The following is a 13,770-nucleotide window of genomic DNA, read 5'->3' as shown; positions in this document are numbered from 1 at the left end:
GGGTAGTGTTTGAAAAGATTCATTTTTACATAATTGGCGTACAGCGATGTAGTGCCTTGTAGCAGTGACAGTGGTTCATTGATCTAGCCAATATTTTGTTGGCACATTCTGTTGAATGCAATGCACCTGGTGCATTTGTATGAATTGCTCAAATCATGAGATTGCAGTACTTTTATTGACAAATCTGCCTTGTTGGCAGTGTGTTTTAAAAATGTTATTGTTGATGATTTTGCATATTAACACTTGTGATGTACAGAAGACTGAATGCTGGCTTCATATTCAACTGTTTTGAAACGACTTCCCAGACGTTGCTGTTCCATTATTTGTGTTGTACATAAGAGCCCATGGGGCCAAATTGATTCAAGCCAAATGCCTTCTTACTCACCATAATCTCTTTAGCAGCCATTAACTGCAGAGTGAAAAGGATGTAAAGGGTATCTTGAGAAAAATTCTTTCTACAGTTTTTTTTTTTTTTTTTTCTGTTAACAACTCTTGATCTTCCAAAAGGTTTGTGAGGCGGTTCAGGACCATGTGCTCGTAGAGCTTCCCTGCGCATGAAGTGAGGGATATAGGTCGCAGGTTCCCAAGTTCTGGTGGCATGTTGTGCTTCGGAATTATGATCACCTCAGCGTGTTTCCACGCTCCTGGTATGTCCCCTGTCTCCCAGCTGTTGTTGATTTTCTCAAGGAGGTACTTCGTTGCTTCTTGGTTAAGGCTGCGAAAGATTTTGTTGGTTAAAGGGCACATCCCCAATACACACTATGGATTCAGACAACACTTATCCGCACAAGATATCCTACCCCAACTCAAAGAGGATATTATTGACCATCTTGACAAATACAATAAGAGCATCATTCTTGCAATGAATATAAAGGGAGCGTTTGACAATGTTTAACACGCTGCAGTTCTTCACAACCTACAGGACACCAATTGCGGAGAGCGAGCATATAACTATGTTCATACATTCTTGAGGAATCGTACGGCCACCATAAGCCTGGGGAGCCTCAAGATGGACAAATTCCTGGTAGCGGACAAAGGCACCCCACAAGGTTCTGTTATATCGCTCCTCTTGTTTAATATCGCTATGATGAAACTCTGGAAGTATCTAGATAAAATCAACGGCATACGACATGCTCTATATGCTGATGATATAACAATATAAATTCGAGGCGGCTGCCCAGGACAGCAGCAAGACACCTTTCAGGAAGCCGTCGACTGCACCAATGACTACCTAAAAAATTGCGGACTCTTCTGCACAACAGAGAAATCTGCACTCCTAGTTCTTAAAGCCAGAACTCGAGGAAGACCACCAAAAGATGACATTCCTGATCCGGAAATCTTTCTTGACGGAACCCCTATTTCTCAAGCTGACTCTCTCCGCATTCTTGGCCTAAACATCCTGAAAGATAGATCAGGGTCCGCAACACTCCCAAGACTTCAGGCTACTGGTATTCAAGTGGCGCAGCTGGTCCCCTGCGTGGCCAGCAGAAGACACGGTATGAAAGAACAAGATACCATCCGCATCATCCAGGCTCTCATCATAAGCCACATAACTTACGAAACACCATATTTAGATCTAAAGAAAGCAGAAGTGGAAAAACTCAACACTCATCCGTAAAGCCATCAAAATCGCCATTGGTATATTTGAACGTGCCTCTACACAACGCCTCCTCCACCTCGGCCTTCACAACACGTGGGGGGAGCTTGCCGAGGCCCACAAAGTAAACCAATTGGAACGTTTAAAACTAACAGAAACTGGACGTGCAACCCTCAAGAAACTGGGATACAAGGAAGGCTTAGAACAAAAAAACACCAAGCAGCGCATCCCGGACGAAATCTGCTCATACATCACCGTAGCACCCATCCCATGAAATATGCATCAATACAATAAAGACCGGCGCCAGGCAAGAGTTCGGGCCCTGAGCAAAGCGCACGAAACAAATCCGGAAACGAGATACACTGATGCAGCAAAATACCTGGGAAGACAAGCCCGCTCCATTAGCTTTATGGATTCCACATTTACAGAAAACACCTCTGCAACTATTCCAACGAATGACACTGACGCAGCCGAAGAGGCCACAATTGCCTTAGCAATCTCGATGAGCAAAGAACATGTCGGCATTCTCACTGATTCACAGTCTGCATGCAGAAACTACCAAAAGGGAAGAATTTCCAGCATAGCACTTCAAATCCTCCGTCTCGCCACAACTCACCACCTCCCAGACGCCTACATCATATGGACTCCGGGACTCCGGTGGAGTCCAAGGTTGCCAGATTGAATCAAAATTTTAGCGGCTACATTTTAGCAGCGACGAAGTGCAAAAGACTGCCATGTGCTATGCAATGTCAGTGCACGTACAGCTGTCTACTATAAGGTCCATGGCCAACTTAGCTGCTTCCTTTCCAGGCTTTGGCACTTGGTCATTTATGTACCCACTTTTCTGTAATCAGAAGGTACTAAAATCCTATTTTGGCCAGGGACCTGTTGCAGCTTTCATATGTGAAACCAACCACTGTGGTCAGTGAATATAGCAGTATTAACCTTCTTATTCATTATAGTGCAAGCAACTGCAGTGATACCTGACGATGCATTCCTCACTAGCAATAGCGTTTCACTTGCAGCCTCAAAAAGGAAAACAAGGGACGAAAGGTCAAAAGCAGATATTAGAAGAGAATAAGCAGACAATCAAGTTCTACAGTATTATGGCAGCTGCAGCCCTAGTAAGTATGTCGCTCACCTTTCTGGCTGAACTGTTGATTGTGCTTTGATTTCCTGGGCGAAAATTCTATGCGTATTTGAGGCTTAGGGGAAAAATTTTTCAACTAATTGAATTATACTTGCTCTTTTGTAACCTTGCAAATCTTGCTCAAGGTAGCCAAGAGTTAGCAAAGGAAAGCATTCTCTCTTGTCTGTGCAGTGACAGTGGAGAGCACTGTCGTCAAGGTAGGATATTTTGTATCCCACTCACTATGGTTTGGTGTTTTGGTAGTTTAGTGTTTGCGGAAAGTTGGTAATGATGTACATTTCTAAAAGTATAGCATAGTGTTGTTAATTTCAATAGTGTGTAGCATAGTTTATATGGAGAGATAGACTAGTAGTATTTTCTGGAGCTGGCCCTCTTACTTTTGGGAACCTTGACAAGCTGTTTATAATATGGAATGAGAAAGTGGCTCACTGGTAGATGCTGACTATAAAGTTGATAGCTTTTTTTTACTTGCAGGTTGCACAAAACATTGTAGAGCAAAGCCATTCTTCCTGCCTGGGAGCAACAATTTGCACCTGGATGACATTTAAAGAAATATTTAATAGCCAGTGGCTGTTCTGACATGACCGTTTGTCTTGAGCAAAATGTCACACCCAAAGCACTTTTTGAAGCAGTGGAGCAAACCAATCCTTCAGCACACTCCCTATAATACCTTAGTTTTTCACAGTTGTGCAGTATGAGGACATTTTCTTTTAAGCATCTTTCATTACTGTTCATGTAGGTTATGTAATTACTGTGCAAATTGCACGAAGCTTCAATGAAAGGTTAATTCTAGCACGTCTGCTATATTTCAGGGGAAACATGCTACCCAGGCATCATTCCTTGGTGTTTTTTTTAAAACCGAAACTGCATCATCAACTTTCATTGCATTGCAGCTTTGGAGGGAGATTGTTGCATGACAGGTGACATCTGTAGTTTTAAAAGCAGTGAAGAGCTTTGGGCCATTGTCAACAGCCTTATTTCAAGCATTTTTTTCGTGCATTTAGTTTTGTCTTTTAATATCATTTCTTTTTATACGATTAACTTCCCTTAACTCTGTGAGTGGATCTTTCAATTTGTTTTTGAGGCTCTATGGGAAGCTAATGTTTAATGAAAAATCATATTGATGTGTATTTGTGAAGTTCTAAGTTTTCTAATAGCAGTGGACATAGGTTATCGATGTTGCTTACAAAACATGCTTCACCACTGATAGTCTGGTTAATCTCAAAATATACCCCTCAGCAGTACCCTCATTTCGTGTACCATGAAAATTTGTATGCCTTTCATTTGTTTGGTACACGCTCAAAAGCCTGTTTTATTGCTGCTCAGAATGCACTTTTGGCTGCTCCCAAAGGCTGCTAAAAAATTTCATAACCCAGTTACAATACTGCATTGCATTTTGGTCTGCGCTCTTGAACATTTGCTTGTTGAGTCATTGTTAACTCCATAACATAATTCCTCGCACAGGCTGTTCACCTTGGGGTACATATGATTCTGTGGAGAGATTCCATCACGTTATCCTACATGGTAAGTATGTGGCATTAATTTATTGTTTCTCTGTATTATGATACAGGGTTTGAAGAACAGTTTTACATACCATGTTGAACACAGGGCCTCCCATCACTGTGGCTGAAAACTGTGTTAAGACTAGGATTGTAGTTTTATTTGTTATTTTATAACAGGCCTTATTGCTTTACTGAAGAGCATGTAAGTTTACTTGCAGCATATAAGTGAACATTTGTTTTGTTGTTGTTTTTTTTCTGAAAATGGCCATCTTGGAATTAGGGGGGGTTGATCTATGCACAGAGTTCACTGTTGGTATTGTGGTTTTAATTTTTTTTTAATTGAGAGGTAAAAATTGGGCAGTATTTTCCAACTTGATAATAGGGATGAAATCGAGTTTTAGTGGAAATGTAAAATTTTGTTCCTTTTTTTTTTCCCCCGGTCAAGTTTACAAGTATAATAATTGATTAAATTTTATTTTTAATCAGAGGGTAACAATTAGGGCCAAGTTTCAGGCTGCTAAGTGGGGCAAAGTCTGAGTTTAAAAATATTTTTCAGAATTCCGAGTTTCTTTTGTAATTAATAATTACTGCCACCAGATGGCCTGGGTCAGTTTTGGGGCATGAAAAATTTTTATTCACACAAGCTGATTATTGATTTTTTACACAACCTTGTTAACAGACATAATCTGCATGCACAGCATTTCAATGTGCATAGGAGGCCTGTCCGGTCTTTGGAAGTATATCAGTTTAGCGAATCTTCTCTTAACATTACAGCTACCAATGTGGCATTCGCCAGCCTGGGGTAGCACACAGTTGCGTTGTGTCAATAGTCCGTGACTTCAATTGCCTGCACTAATGGGGCTTGCTCCCAGCAAGCACTGGTTAAGTTCCCTGTAAAGCGAGTCTACATCGCATCTCACAGAGGTCAAGAGAGGTCGGTAGTCATTGAACGAGTGGCTTGGCAGTCGCTTCTGGAATGGATCTAGTGTGGCTCTCAATTTCTAGGAAATCAGCTGGTTTTCTCTCATCGAGACATTCCGTTTCAGAGTGAAGTACCACTTTATCGAAATTTTCGCACAGAACTGTCCACAAGTTACTAATGTGGTGCTGCTACCCTTAACATCGACAAAGCACCTCTTGCCTGATTTCTTTTACCAACCATCATGGAAAGCTCGTTGACAGTCTGACGTAGCTTGACGTTTGTGAGGTGAATGAAGCTTGGCATCAGCAGTTTCCCACTTTAAGTGTTTTCTGGACATCTAAAAGTGGCTTGAGAGTGTCTCTCTCTGTCGGCCATCTCTTGCCTGTGCTCAAACTAGGCAGAGTAGTTATCTCGCTTGTAATACAGTCTTTGCTTTGTCTGCGAGTCCTGTATTTAACAAACAGAAGTGCACACTCTTTTTCATGCTCCTTTGTGCATTTTAGGCAGGGAAGTGGCAGGTTGCTATCCTTGGAATAGACGATATGCGAAACTGCTTGATGGTATGGCAACACCATGGCCGCAGGTTCCGGTTGCCATCTTGGCTCAGTCGAGCGGTCGTGTCATCGGCATGTCGCCAGCTGTGCGGGCTTCCTTCTTGATACCGGGAAAACTCACAAATATTTCAATAAAAAATTTAAGAGCCACGTTAGAGCCACGGAACTGTTTGTACTGCTAATTTTTAGCCGATTGTAGGTCCTTTCTTGTCCTTTAATGAGCACCAGCATGCTTTCTACCACGTCTTCTGCTTCGCCTGAAGTTTCGTATTGTTGTTGGCAGGAATGGACACCGTGTGTGCACAAAAAAAGTCTGACTCCGCCCCGTTGTTGTTTTAATGCACGCATTTAGACACTGGCTCAATCTTCACGCATTATCATCTCTGTATTCTCAAGTGGACCAGCATTCTGATAAGGTAATGAGCGGTTATTTTACCCTGCGTGCACACGTGTTGGCTGGAGCAACTGCAGTATACGATCGTTTGTGAGCCTCTGTTAGCTGCGTGGTGCTAATATCCCTTTAAGCACAATGTGTGATGCACATCAGCTTTTCAGCATCACAGTTACAGAGACCAAGGTGTTTGTTTTGTTGGTTTGTGCTGTTTAGCTTAATTCTAGGGCCAGATGGATATTATTTGCAATATTGCAAGCAGCGTCACAGTTGTTTTTTTTATTTAATTCCTAGTTGTGATATTGTAGCGACCTTCCCTACTACCATGAAAAGCATCCTCAAGAAATTAGCATATGACAGTTGCTGTTTGGGCTAAATCACGTGAAGTCAGCATGCTTTGATGGCTTCCTACATTTAATCTGCTCACTACCAAGGTTGCAGAAAGTGGAAATGGCTTTGTTGCGGAGCCAACCGTTGCCGCTTGTTGCAACAATAATAAAATTGGACTACTTGAAGAGGTTTTAGCATACTGCCATACTTTGAAACGTGTTTCTCGAGTCCGGCACGATGCAGTAACTAATTAATCATTTTTGAACGAACTTGAATCGAGTGAATAGCGATTGCGGAAACCCTGAAAAAATGAAACTCCACACTTCAGTTTCCTTGCACTGAACACATAGCAAACTATGTAAGTGGGCGCATTATGAGCGCACTTAATAGCTCATGACATGACCAATCGAGGTTTGTGGCTGAAGTGCATTAAAAGCTTATGGGCCTGATTTGCCAGTAATTTAATTAAAAATTTTCTTTGCGGCCGGACTGCAATTTCGGGCGGCATCGGCATACGCCAGCTAAAGAAAAAAAAAATGTTTCAGCGTGTTTACCTCTCAACTAGCAAATATGCTTCCTGGAGAATTAACTTGTATATTGGCCCTCTTTTGTTTACAGATAACATATAGCACATTCTGTATCATATTTTTAACGTGAACAGCCTGCAAAGGCTTATGGAAAATCAGTGCATGGGCTAAACGCTTTGTATTGTAACGGTGTGTTTGCATGGGATAGGTCGCATTGCATTTTCGCGCTCAATAAAAAAATAAAAATAAACATAAGGTTGATAAGTGCCTGGTCCCCACACACATCATAGTATTCATAGTATTCTCACAGAGTGAATAGCGCAGCACAACATTGCATCCAGGTTTTATTTTTACAAGAAGCATATCTGTATTTACCCAGCACAGGGCAGCGGTTTCGTTTTGTTGACCGAGCTAACATGGCGGGCGTAGTTCTCGGAGGGCTAAGAGATGGCACTTCGCATTTCACGTATCGTCTATTAGTAAATAATAAGATTGTATGTTTTCTTAATCTATCATTCAGGTGCCATCCTGTTTGCGTGAATGATATTGCTACATTAGGCGGTGCATGCACGGATATCTGCATAAAGACAGAAGAAGAAGCTCGTGAGTTTTGGTGAAGACAATGTGCTGCGAGCAGTGTCGGTTAGTGCCCGATTAACGATGCTGTGTTTCTGTGTGCTGTGTGCGGAGACATCTTGGACTAATCTCTTGGCCTTACCTTGCCACATATCATCTTGGTGGAGGTGACTGAAGATCCCCGTGTGCTCAGGACAGAATATAAGAGCAAAATAGCACAGAAAATCTGGATTTGCACAGTGGCTGCCACCTATTTGGGCTCACGACGACGTCCGCAATGACCACTAGGACCTCCGAGGCAGCCCCTACCATCGCAGCAACATCGGCTCAGCCAGTGGTAGTCACGAAGATCCGCCACCCTTTCATCTTTAATGGTGAAGACAAGCCGGACGTTGACGACTGGCTAGATGAGTACAAGCGCTGCAGCAAAAACAACCACTGGGACGCGACCATTATGCTGGCGAACGTAATCTTCTATTTGGCGGGAACAGCTCGGACGTGGTTCCGAAATCATGAACAAGAGCTAGTGACCTGGGAAATCTGTAAACAAAAGCTACAGGACTTGTTCGGAAAGCCGATTGGGTGGGCTCGCGCAGCAAAAACAGAACTTTTCACTCGCACCCAATCCCCTACGGAGTCCCACCTTGCCTATGTTCATGACGTCCTTTCGTTGTGCCGCAAGGTGAACAGCTCCATGCCAGAAAGTGACAAGATAGGGCATATCCTCAAGGGTATAGCGGATGATGCGTTCAACATCCTCTTCTGTACGGATTGCGCTACCGTCGACTTGGTACTTCAAGTCTGTTCAAAATTCGAGCAGGCTAAACAACGCCTTCCAAACACGGCGGCTACATCATCCTGCACTGACTTTCCGCTTTTGGAACAGCCTTCTCATCTAGCGAACATCACTCGGATCATCCGGAGAGAACTCGAGGCCTTGGCTCCTGCACCACTCACGTCTCCGCCGCCCGACACTATGGCCATGATACAGGCCGTTGTTCGCCAAGAACTCTCCAATGTCGGCATCTCCTCAAGCCCCGTGCCGCCACCGTCACCAACGCACCCTGTTCCTGTTGTGGCTGCTGCTACCGCGAGCCAGGCTTCCCCACGTCGCTACCTTAGCCACAATCCTGCAGACTGGCGCACCTGAGACGACAGGCCAATTTGCTTCATTTGCTGTCGCACAGGCCATACATCTCGTTATTGCCGTAGCCGTGCGTTCCCCACCCCTCACACCTATTACAACGTGGACCGTCGGTACTACTATGGACCTCGACGCTTCCCTGCCCAACCTGAGGAGCCCCGCCTATGATGAACCTGGACATTATCTTCCTCAAACAGATCAGCCTCGCAACGAAATCGTCCCCACTGCCCGTCGCGCCAGCCAATCTCCATCCTCACTGGCTCGTCGATCCCGCTCACCGGTCCCTCCTCGCAGCTCTTTCCCCATCATACGCCGGCACCTACTCGGGAAACTAGCGAGTGCAGCACCCGGGAGTGACGCTGCATTACCGACCCGGACTGCCAGCTCGGAACCGACCCCCACACCCAGACATAACCTCATTGACATTCTTGTGGACGGAGTCTCCGTTTCTGCCCTTATTGACACTGGAGCCCATATTTCAGTCCTTAGTTCGTTGATCCGCCAGCGCCTCAAAAAAGTTCTTACGCCCGCTAACACCTCTACAGTTCGTGTTGCCGATGGAAACACTGCTACCATCATCGGAATGCGCACTGCACGCGTCAGCATCGCCGGCCATCACGTTCCTGTGCTCTTCGCCGTCCTTACTACTTGTCCTCGAGACATGATTTTAGGCCTAGACTTTTTAACAGCCCATTCCGCTCTCATTGACTGTGCCTCCGGACTTCTGCGCCTAACCCTGCCCCATTGTGTTCACGACCCTAGTGCTGACCAATCCCAGCCTCGCCTCCGCTCCAGTACATTTACTTGCTTACCTCCCGAGGCGGCTGTATACAGTCGAACTCGGATATATCGAACTCGAAGGGGATCGCGAAATAGTTCGATATATCGGTAATTCGATATACAGAAATCTGCTTGTGACGGCACTTACAATGCGAAAAAACGATACCGTATTTGTCGCGTAATCAACCCACTCGCATAATGAACCCACCCACCACTTTTGCACTCGAGAATCTGAAAAAAAAAGCGTTAAGGCCAGCTCGCTCACATGCAAGCGATCTCAGCGACGAGCGGCAGTGACAGAGTGAAAAATTTCGAACTTGTTGGAACTGCGTCCCTCTCGCCGCTGGAGCCACCACGGCAGCTCAAAACAAGGTTTCTGTGTCGCCGCGGCAGAAATCGCGAGCGTTTTCGCTTGCGTGTCGATGGCGCAAAGGCGCGCGTCACTCGGTCGTCTCATCCACGGCTCATTTCTTGGCTGCGTGCCAAAATACTGCGCAGCGATGACGTCAGGGCGCGTTTATCTTTTGATAGCTCCTGCGGTGGAGGGGAGCAAACTTGGCAGAGTGCCCGTGATGGCTTGATTGCACAAGCCTGGTTCGATTTATGACTCCGCGCTTAGGGCGGGCGTCATGATCGCAGCAGCTGACCGCATGCTTTCGTTGATTCATGCATGCAAAGATAAACGACTCCCGCAAAAAAAAAGAAAACCTGCCGCTTCTTAACATCCGCAGCCGCCATATCTTACGCTAAAGGATGACTCGCAAAAAAAAAAAAAAAAAAGCTGCCGCTTCTTAATGTCCGCAGGCGCCATCGCCATGTCAGTCGCCACGCGCAGAGGGTTCGCAACCCACGCTGGAGAAAGTGTCCGGCGTCTGTCTGAAAACGGGCTGAGCTGGCTTGGCGCATGCGTAGCGCATGCTGAAGGAGAGAGATAGCTCGGCAAAAGAATGGGCACACCCACGCACATGGCTTGCAAACGTCATGTGTTGGCGCGCTGGAATTGATAACTGCAGATGCGTGCCTTTGGGGAATGGGCGCGGCGCTTCCCAGACCAGCCGTCGCCAAACTGTCCCCTCTCATTCCTTCCGCGCGTAGCTTGAAAACGTCACACGGCAAACGGCCAAGGGTGATGCGATCGTCTTTGGGGAAGGCACACTTTCCCATGCGTGGTGCGGAGTTCGATATATCGAACGACCGGTGAAATTGAGTTCGATATATGACGCGGCTTTCCTATACTTTTACATAGAATTTTCAAGGGGATATTCCGTGAGTTCGATTTAACCAAACTTCGCGGAAATTGCCCGTCCACTCACGCAGCTTCTGAAAAAAGGGGTCTCCTTTTCCTAGGGCCACGAACAATCGTCTGCCTTCGTCGCTGTTATTGCCCACCTCACCGGTCCGCCAGTGTTGGCTCACTTCAATCCGTCAGCGCCCACAGAAGTACGCACCGACGCAAGTGGTCATGGAATTGCTGCCATTCTCCCACAACGTCAGCTCGGTTCCCCTCGCATCATCGCCTATGCCAGCCGACTCCTCTCTGCTGCCGAACAGAATTATTCCATTACCGAATGTGAGTGCTTAGCCCTAGTTTGGGCCGTTACGAAGTTCCGCCCTTACTTGTATGGGCGGCCATTCACAGTAGTCACTGACCACCACACATTGTGTTGGCTTTCCACACTCAAAGACCCTACTGGCCGCCTTGGACGTTGGGCCTTGCGCCTTCAGGAGTACAATTTTTCAGTAGTTTATAAGTCTGGCCAGTTGCATCGAGACGCCGATTGCCTTTCCCGTCATCCAGTCGACCCGCCAAGCCAACTTGAATGGGACAATGACGCTTGCGTGCTCTCTATTTCTGACTTTTCCAACATTCGCCGGTAGCAACGCCAGGACCCTCAGCTTCGCGAAATTATCAATCGCCTCAGCGCCGATCGCCATGACCCTTCCCTTCGTTTGTTTGTGATCACGACAGCACCTTATACCGGCACAATATGCGACCTGATGGCCCCGACTTTCTCCCTCAGCACCTACACACAGCCGTCCTTGAACAGCTTCACGACATTCCCACAGCAGGTCATCTAGGCGTCTCTCGCACATACGGCAGTGTGCGCCGTTGGTTCTTTTGGCCAGGCCTATACCGCGCAGTCCGCCGCTATGTGGCTGCTTGTGACCACTGTCAATGCCGGAAAAAGCCATCAGTTTTACCAGCTGGACTCTTGCAGCCGATCGACATCCCTATAGATCCGTTTTCTTGAGTGGGTCTGGATCTTCTGGGGCCTTTTCCACTGTCCGCATCGGGGAACAAATGGATTGCGGTGGCCACTGATTACACCACACGCTACGTGGTCACACGAGCAATACCAACCAGTTGTGTAACTGATGTCGCTGCTTTCCTCCTCAACGACGTTATACTCGTCCACGGAGCTCCCCGCCAACTGCTCACCGACCGTGGCCGTTGCTTTCTTGCACCTATAGTCGACGAGATCCTACGATTGTGCAACATTCGTCATTCTTTTATGACTGCCTACCATCTACAGATGAACGGGCTTACTGAACGCCTTAACCGGACATTAACTGACATGCTGTCTATGTACATTTCTGATGACCACCGCGACTGGGACAAAACGCTGCCATTTGTGACATTCGCATACGATTCGTCGCGTCATGACACTACTGGCTACTCCCCCTTCTATCTTCTATACGGCCGTGAACCTCTGTTTTCTTTTGACAGCCTGCTCCCTTCGGCCGCCACTGCCAGCTCATATGCTCGTGACGCCATAGCCCGAGCTGATGCTGCCCGCGTTGTTGCTTGCAACCGACTCGCAGCCTCCCAGTGCTCCCAGAAACATCACTGTGATTCCTGTCATCGCAACACACAGTATTCTTGCGGCTCTCTCGTGCTGCTTTGGACCTCAGCTCGCCGCGTTGGCCTCTTGGAAAAACTTTTGCCCCGTTATACAGGACCCTACCGTATTTTACGACAAGTGACTCCAGTGACATATGAAACTGCGCCATTGCACCCCGCAACACATACCTCTACACCACGCACCGAGACGGTCCATGTTGCGCGCCTCAAGCCGTACTACACGGACCCTGGTTTGGACGCTAGTATGCACCGGGATGGTGCTTTTCAGCCGGCGGGGCAGTGCTACATTAGGTGGTGCATGCACGGATATCTGCATAAGGATGGAAGAAGAAGAAGTTCGTGAGTTTTGGTGAAGACGACGTGCGAGCAGTGTCGATTGGTGCCCGATTAACGCTGCTGTGTTTCTGTGTGCTGTGTGCAGAGTCATCTTGGACTAATCTATTGGCCTTACCTTGCCACGTACCAATATTAAGAGAACATAAGAATGATTTAGCTCATTCCAAGGATCGTGACTTACCACTACACTGCCTAGAATGCACAAAGGAGCATGAAAAAGATTGCAAAAGATGAAACCCCTACTACAATCCCACCCATGCTATGGGAAATCTGTAGCATGATTTGAATTTTCACTGGGGTGTATTTACGCAATGCATTCATCCTCTTGAAGTCTACTCTAGCTTGGGGACTTTCCCTAAACATAGTTTGCTGGGCCAGTAATCATTATAGATTAGTAGTGCTGCATCAAATCTCAATTTTTATTTGTGTTTTAGTTCGGTGTGTAGGCTAAAATAAGCTATGATATTTTGTTTTCTTGCTCCTGAAGTGGCCTTTCTGTCTAAATGATCTTTCTGTCTAAATGATATACATAATGTGCTGTGTGCATCACGGTGAGGTTGTAAGCAGGAAAGTTATCTGAAGTGTTCCAAAGGCTGAATGCGTGTGCGCTTTTGAGTGTAATGGACTGGTCTACTTGGTGCAGCTTCTGTACGCGTTCTCTCTGCTTGTCTACGGTGGGTGCATCCAGACCATGCGATATATGGCTAGAGCGTCCTATTCAGAGACTGGCCAGCTCTTGGATGGAGGCCTGGACCTTAACATGGTGCAAGCCGGCATGGGCGAGTATGTAGATTCATTTCCTTTTCACACTGAATACATTGAGTTATGTGCTTTTTGTCGTAACAAGCATTTTGGGGGGGGCGGGGGGATGAGACCACTCAGTGCTCACCGCTCACCAGCTGCATTGTCTTATGACAGCTCTTTTAGAGACAAAGTTACATGTGTTTTGGAGGTAATTTATTTTGTTTGCATAATGCACAATGCAAATGGTAATGGTAATTTATTTTGCATAATGTCATTGCTTATGTTTTTTTGTAACTTCGTGTTGCGTGTTTGCCCAGCTGACGCCGCCTTTCTGTGGGCCACAGTAGAGGAGAA

At 46.3% G+C, this 13,770-nt stretch overlaps 1 protein-coding gene across 4 annotated transcripts in view; it reads left to right on the top strand.

The window, feature by feature from the left end:
* LOC146205646 (transmembrane protein 208) overlaps window positions 1-13,770 on the top strand; it is a 78,200-nt gene that overhangs the window by 3,739 nt on the left and 60,691 nt on the right. For all 4 annotated transcript variants that reach the window (XR_014704239.1, XM_084590319.1, XM_084590317.1 and 1 more), the window contains exons 2-4: window positions 2,623-2,721; window positions 4,212-4,271; window positions 13,316-13,455. Coding sequence is in view for 3 of the 4 variants with exons in the window: in XM_084590319.1 (XP_084446445.1) it covers window positions 2,623-2,721; window positions 4,212-4,271; window positions 13,316-13,455 (299 nt within the window). In the remaining variant the exon portion in view is untranslated. The remainder of the gene's footprint in view (window positions 1-2,622; window positions 2,722-4,211; window positions 4,272-13,315; window positions 13,456-13,770) is intronic.

The sequence above is a fragment of the Amblyomma maculatum genome, chromosome 1, assembly GCF_055883805.1.
Source record: "Amblyomma maculatum isolate TAMU_Amacu chromosome 1, ASM5588380v1, whole genome shotgun sequence".
NCBI lineage: Eukaryota > Metazoa > Arthropoda > Arachnida > Ixodida > Ixodidae > Amblyomma > Amblyomma maculatum.
This window is presented reverse-complemented; position numbering and strand designations above follow the sequence as displayed.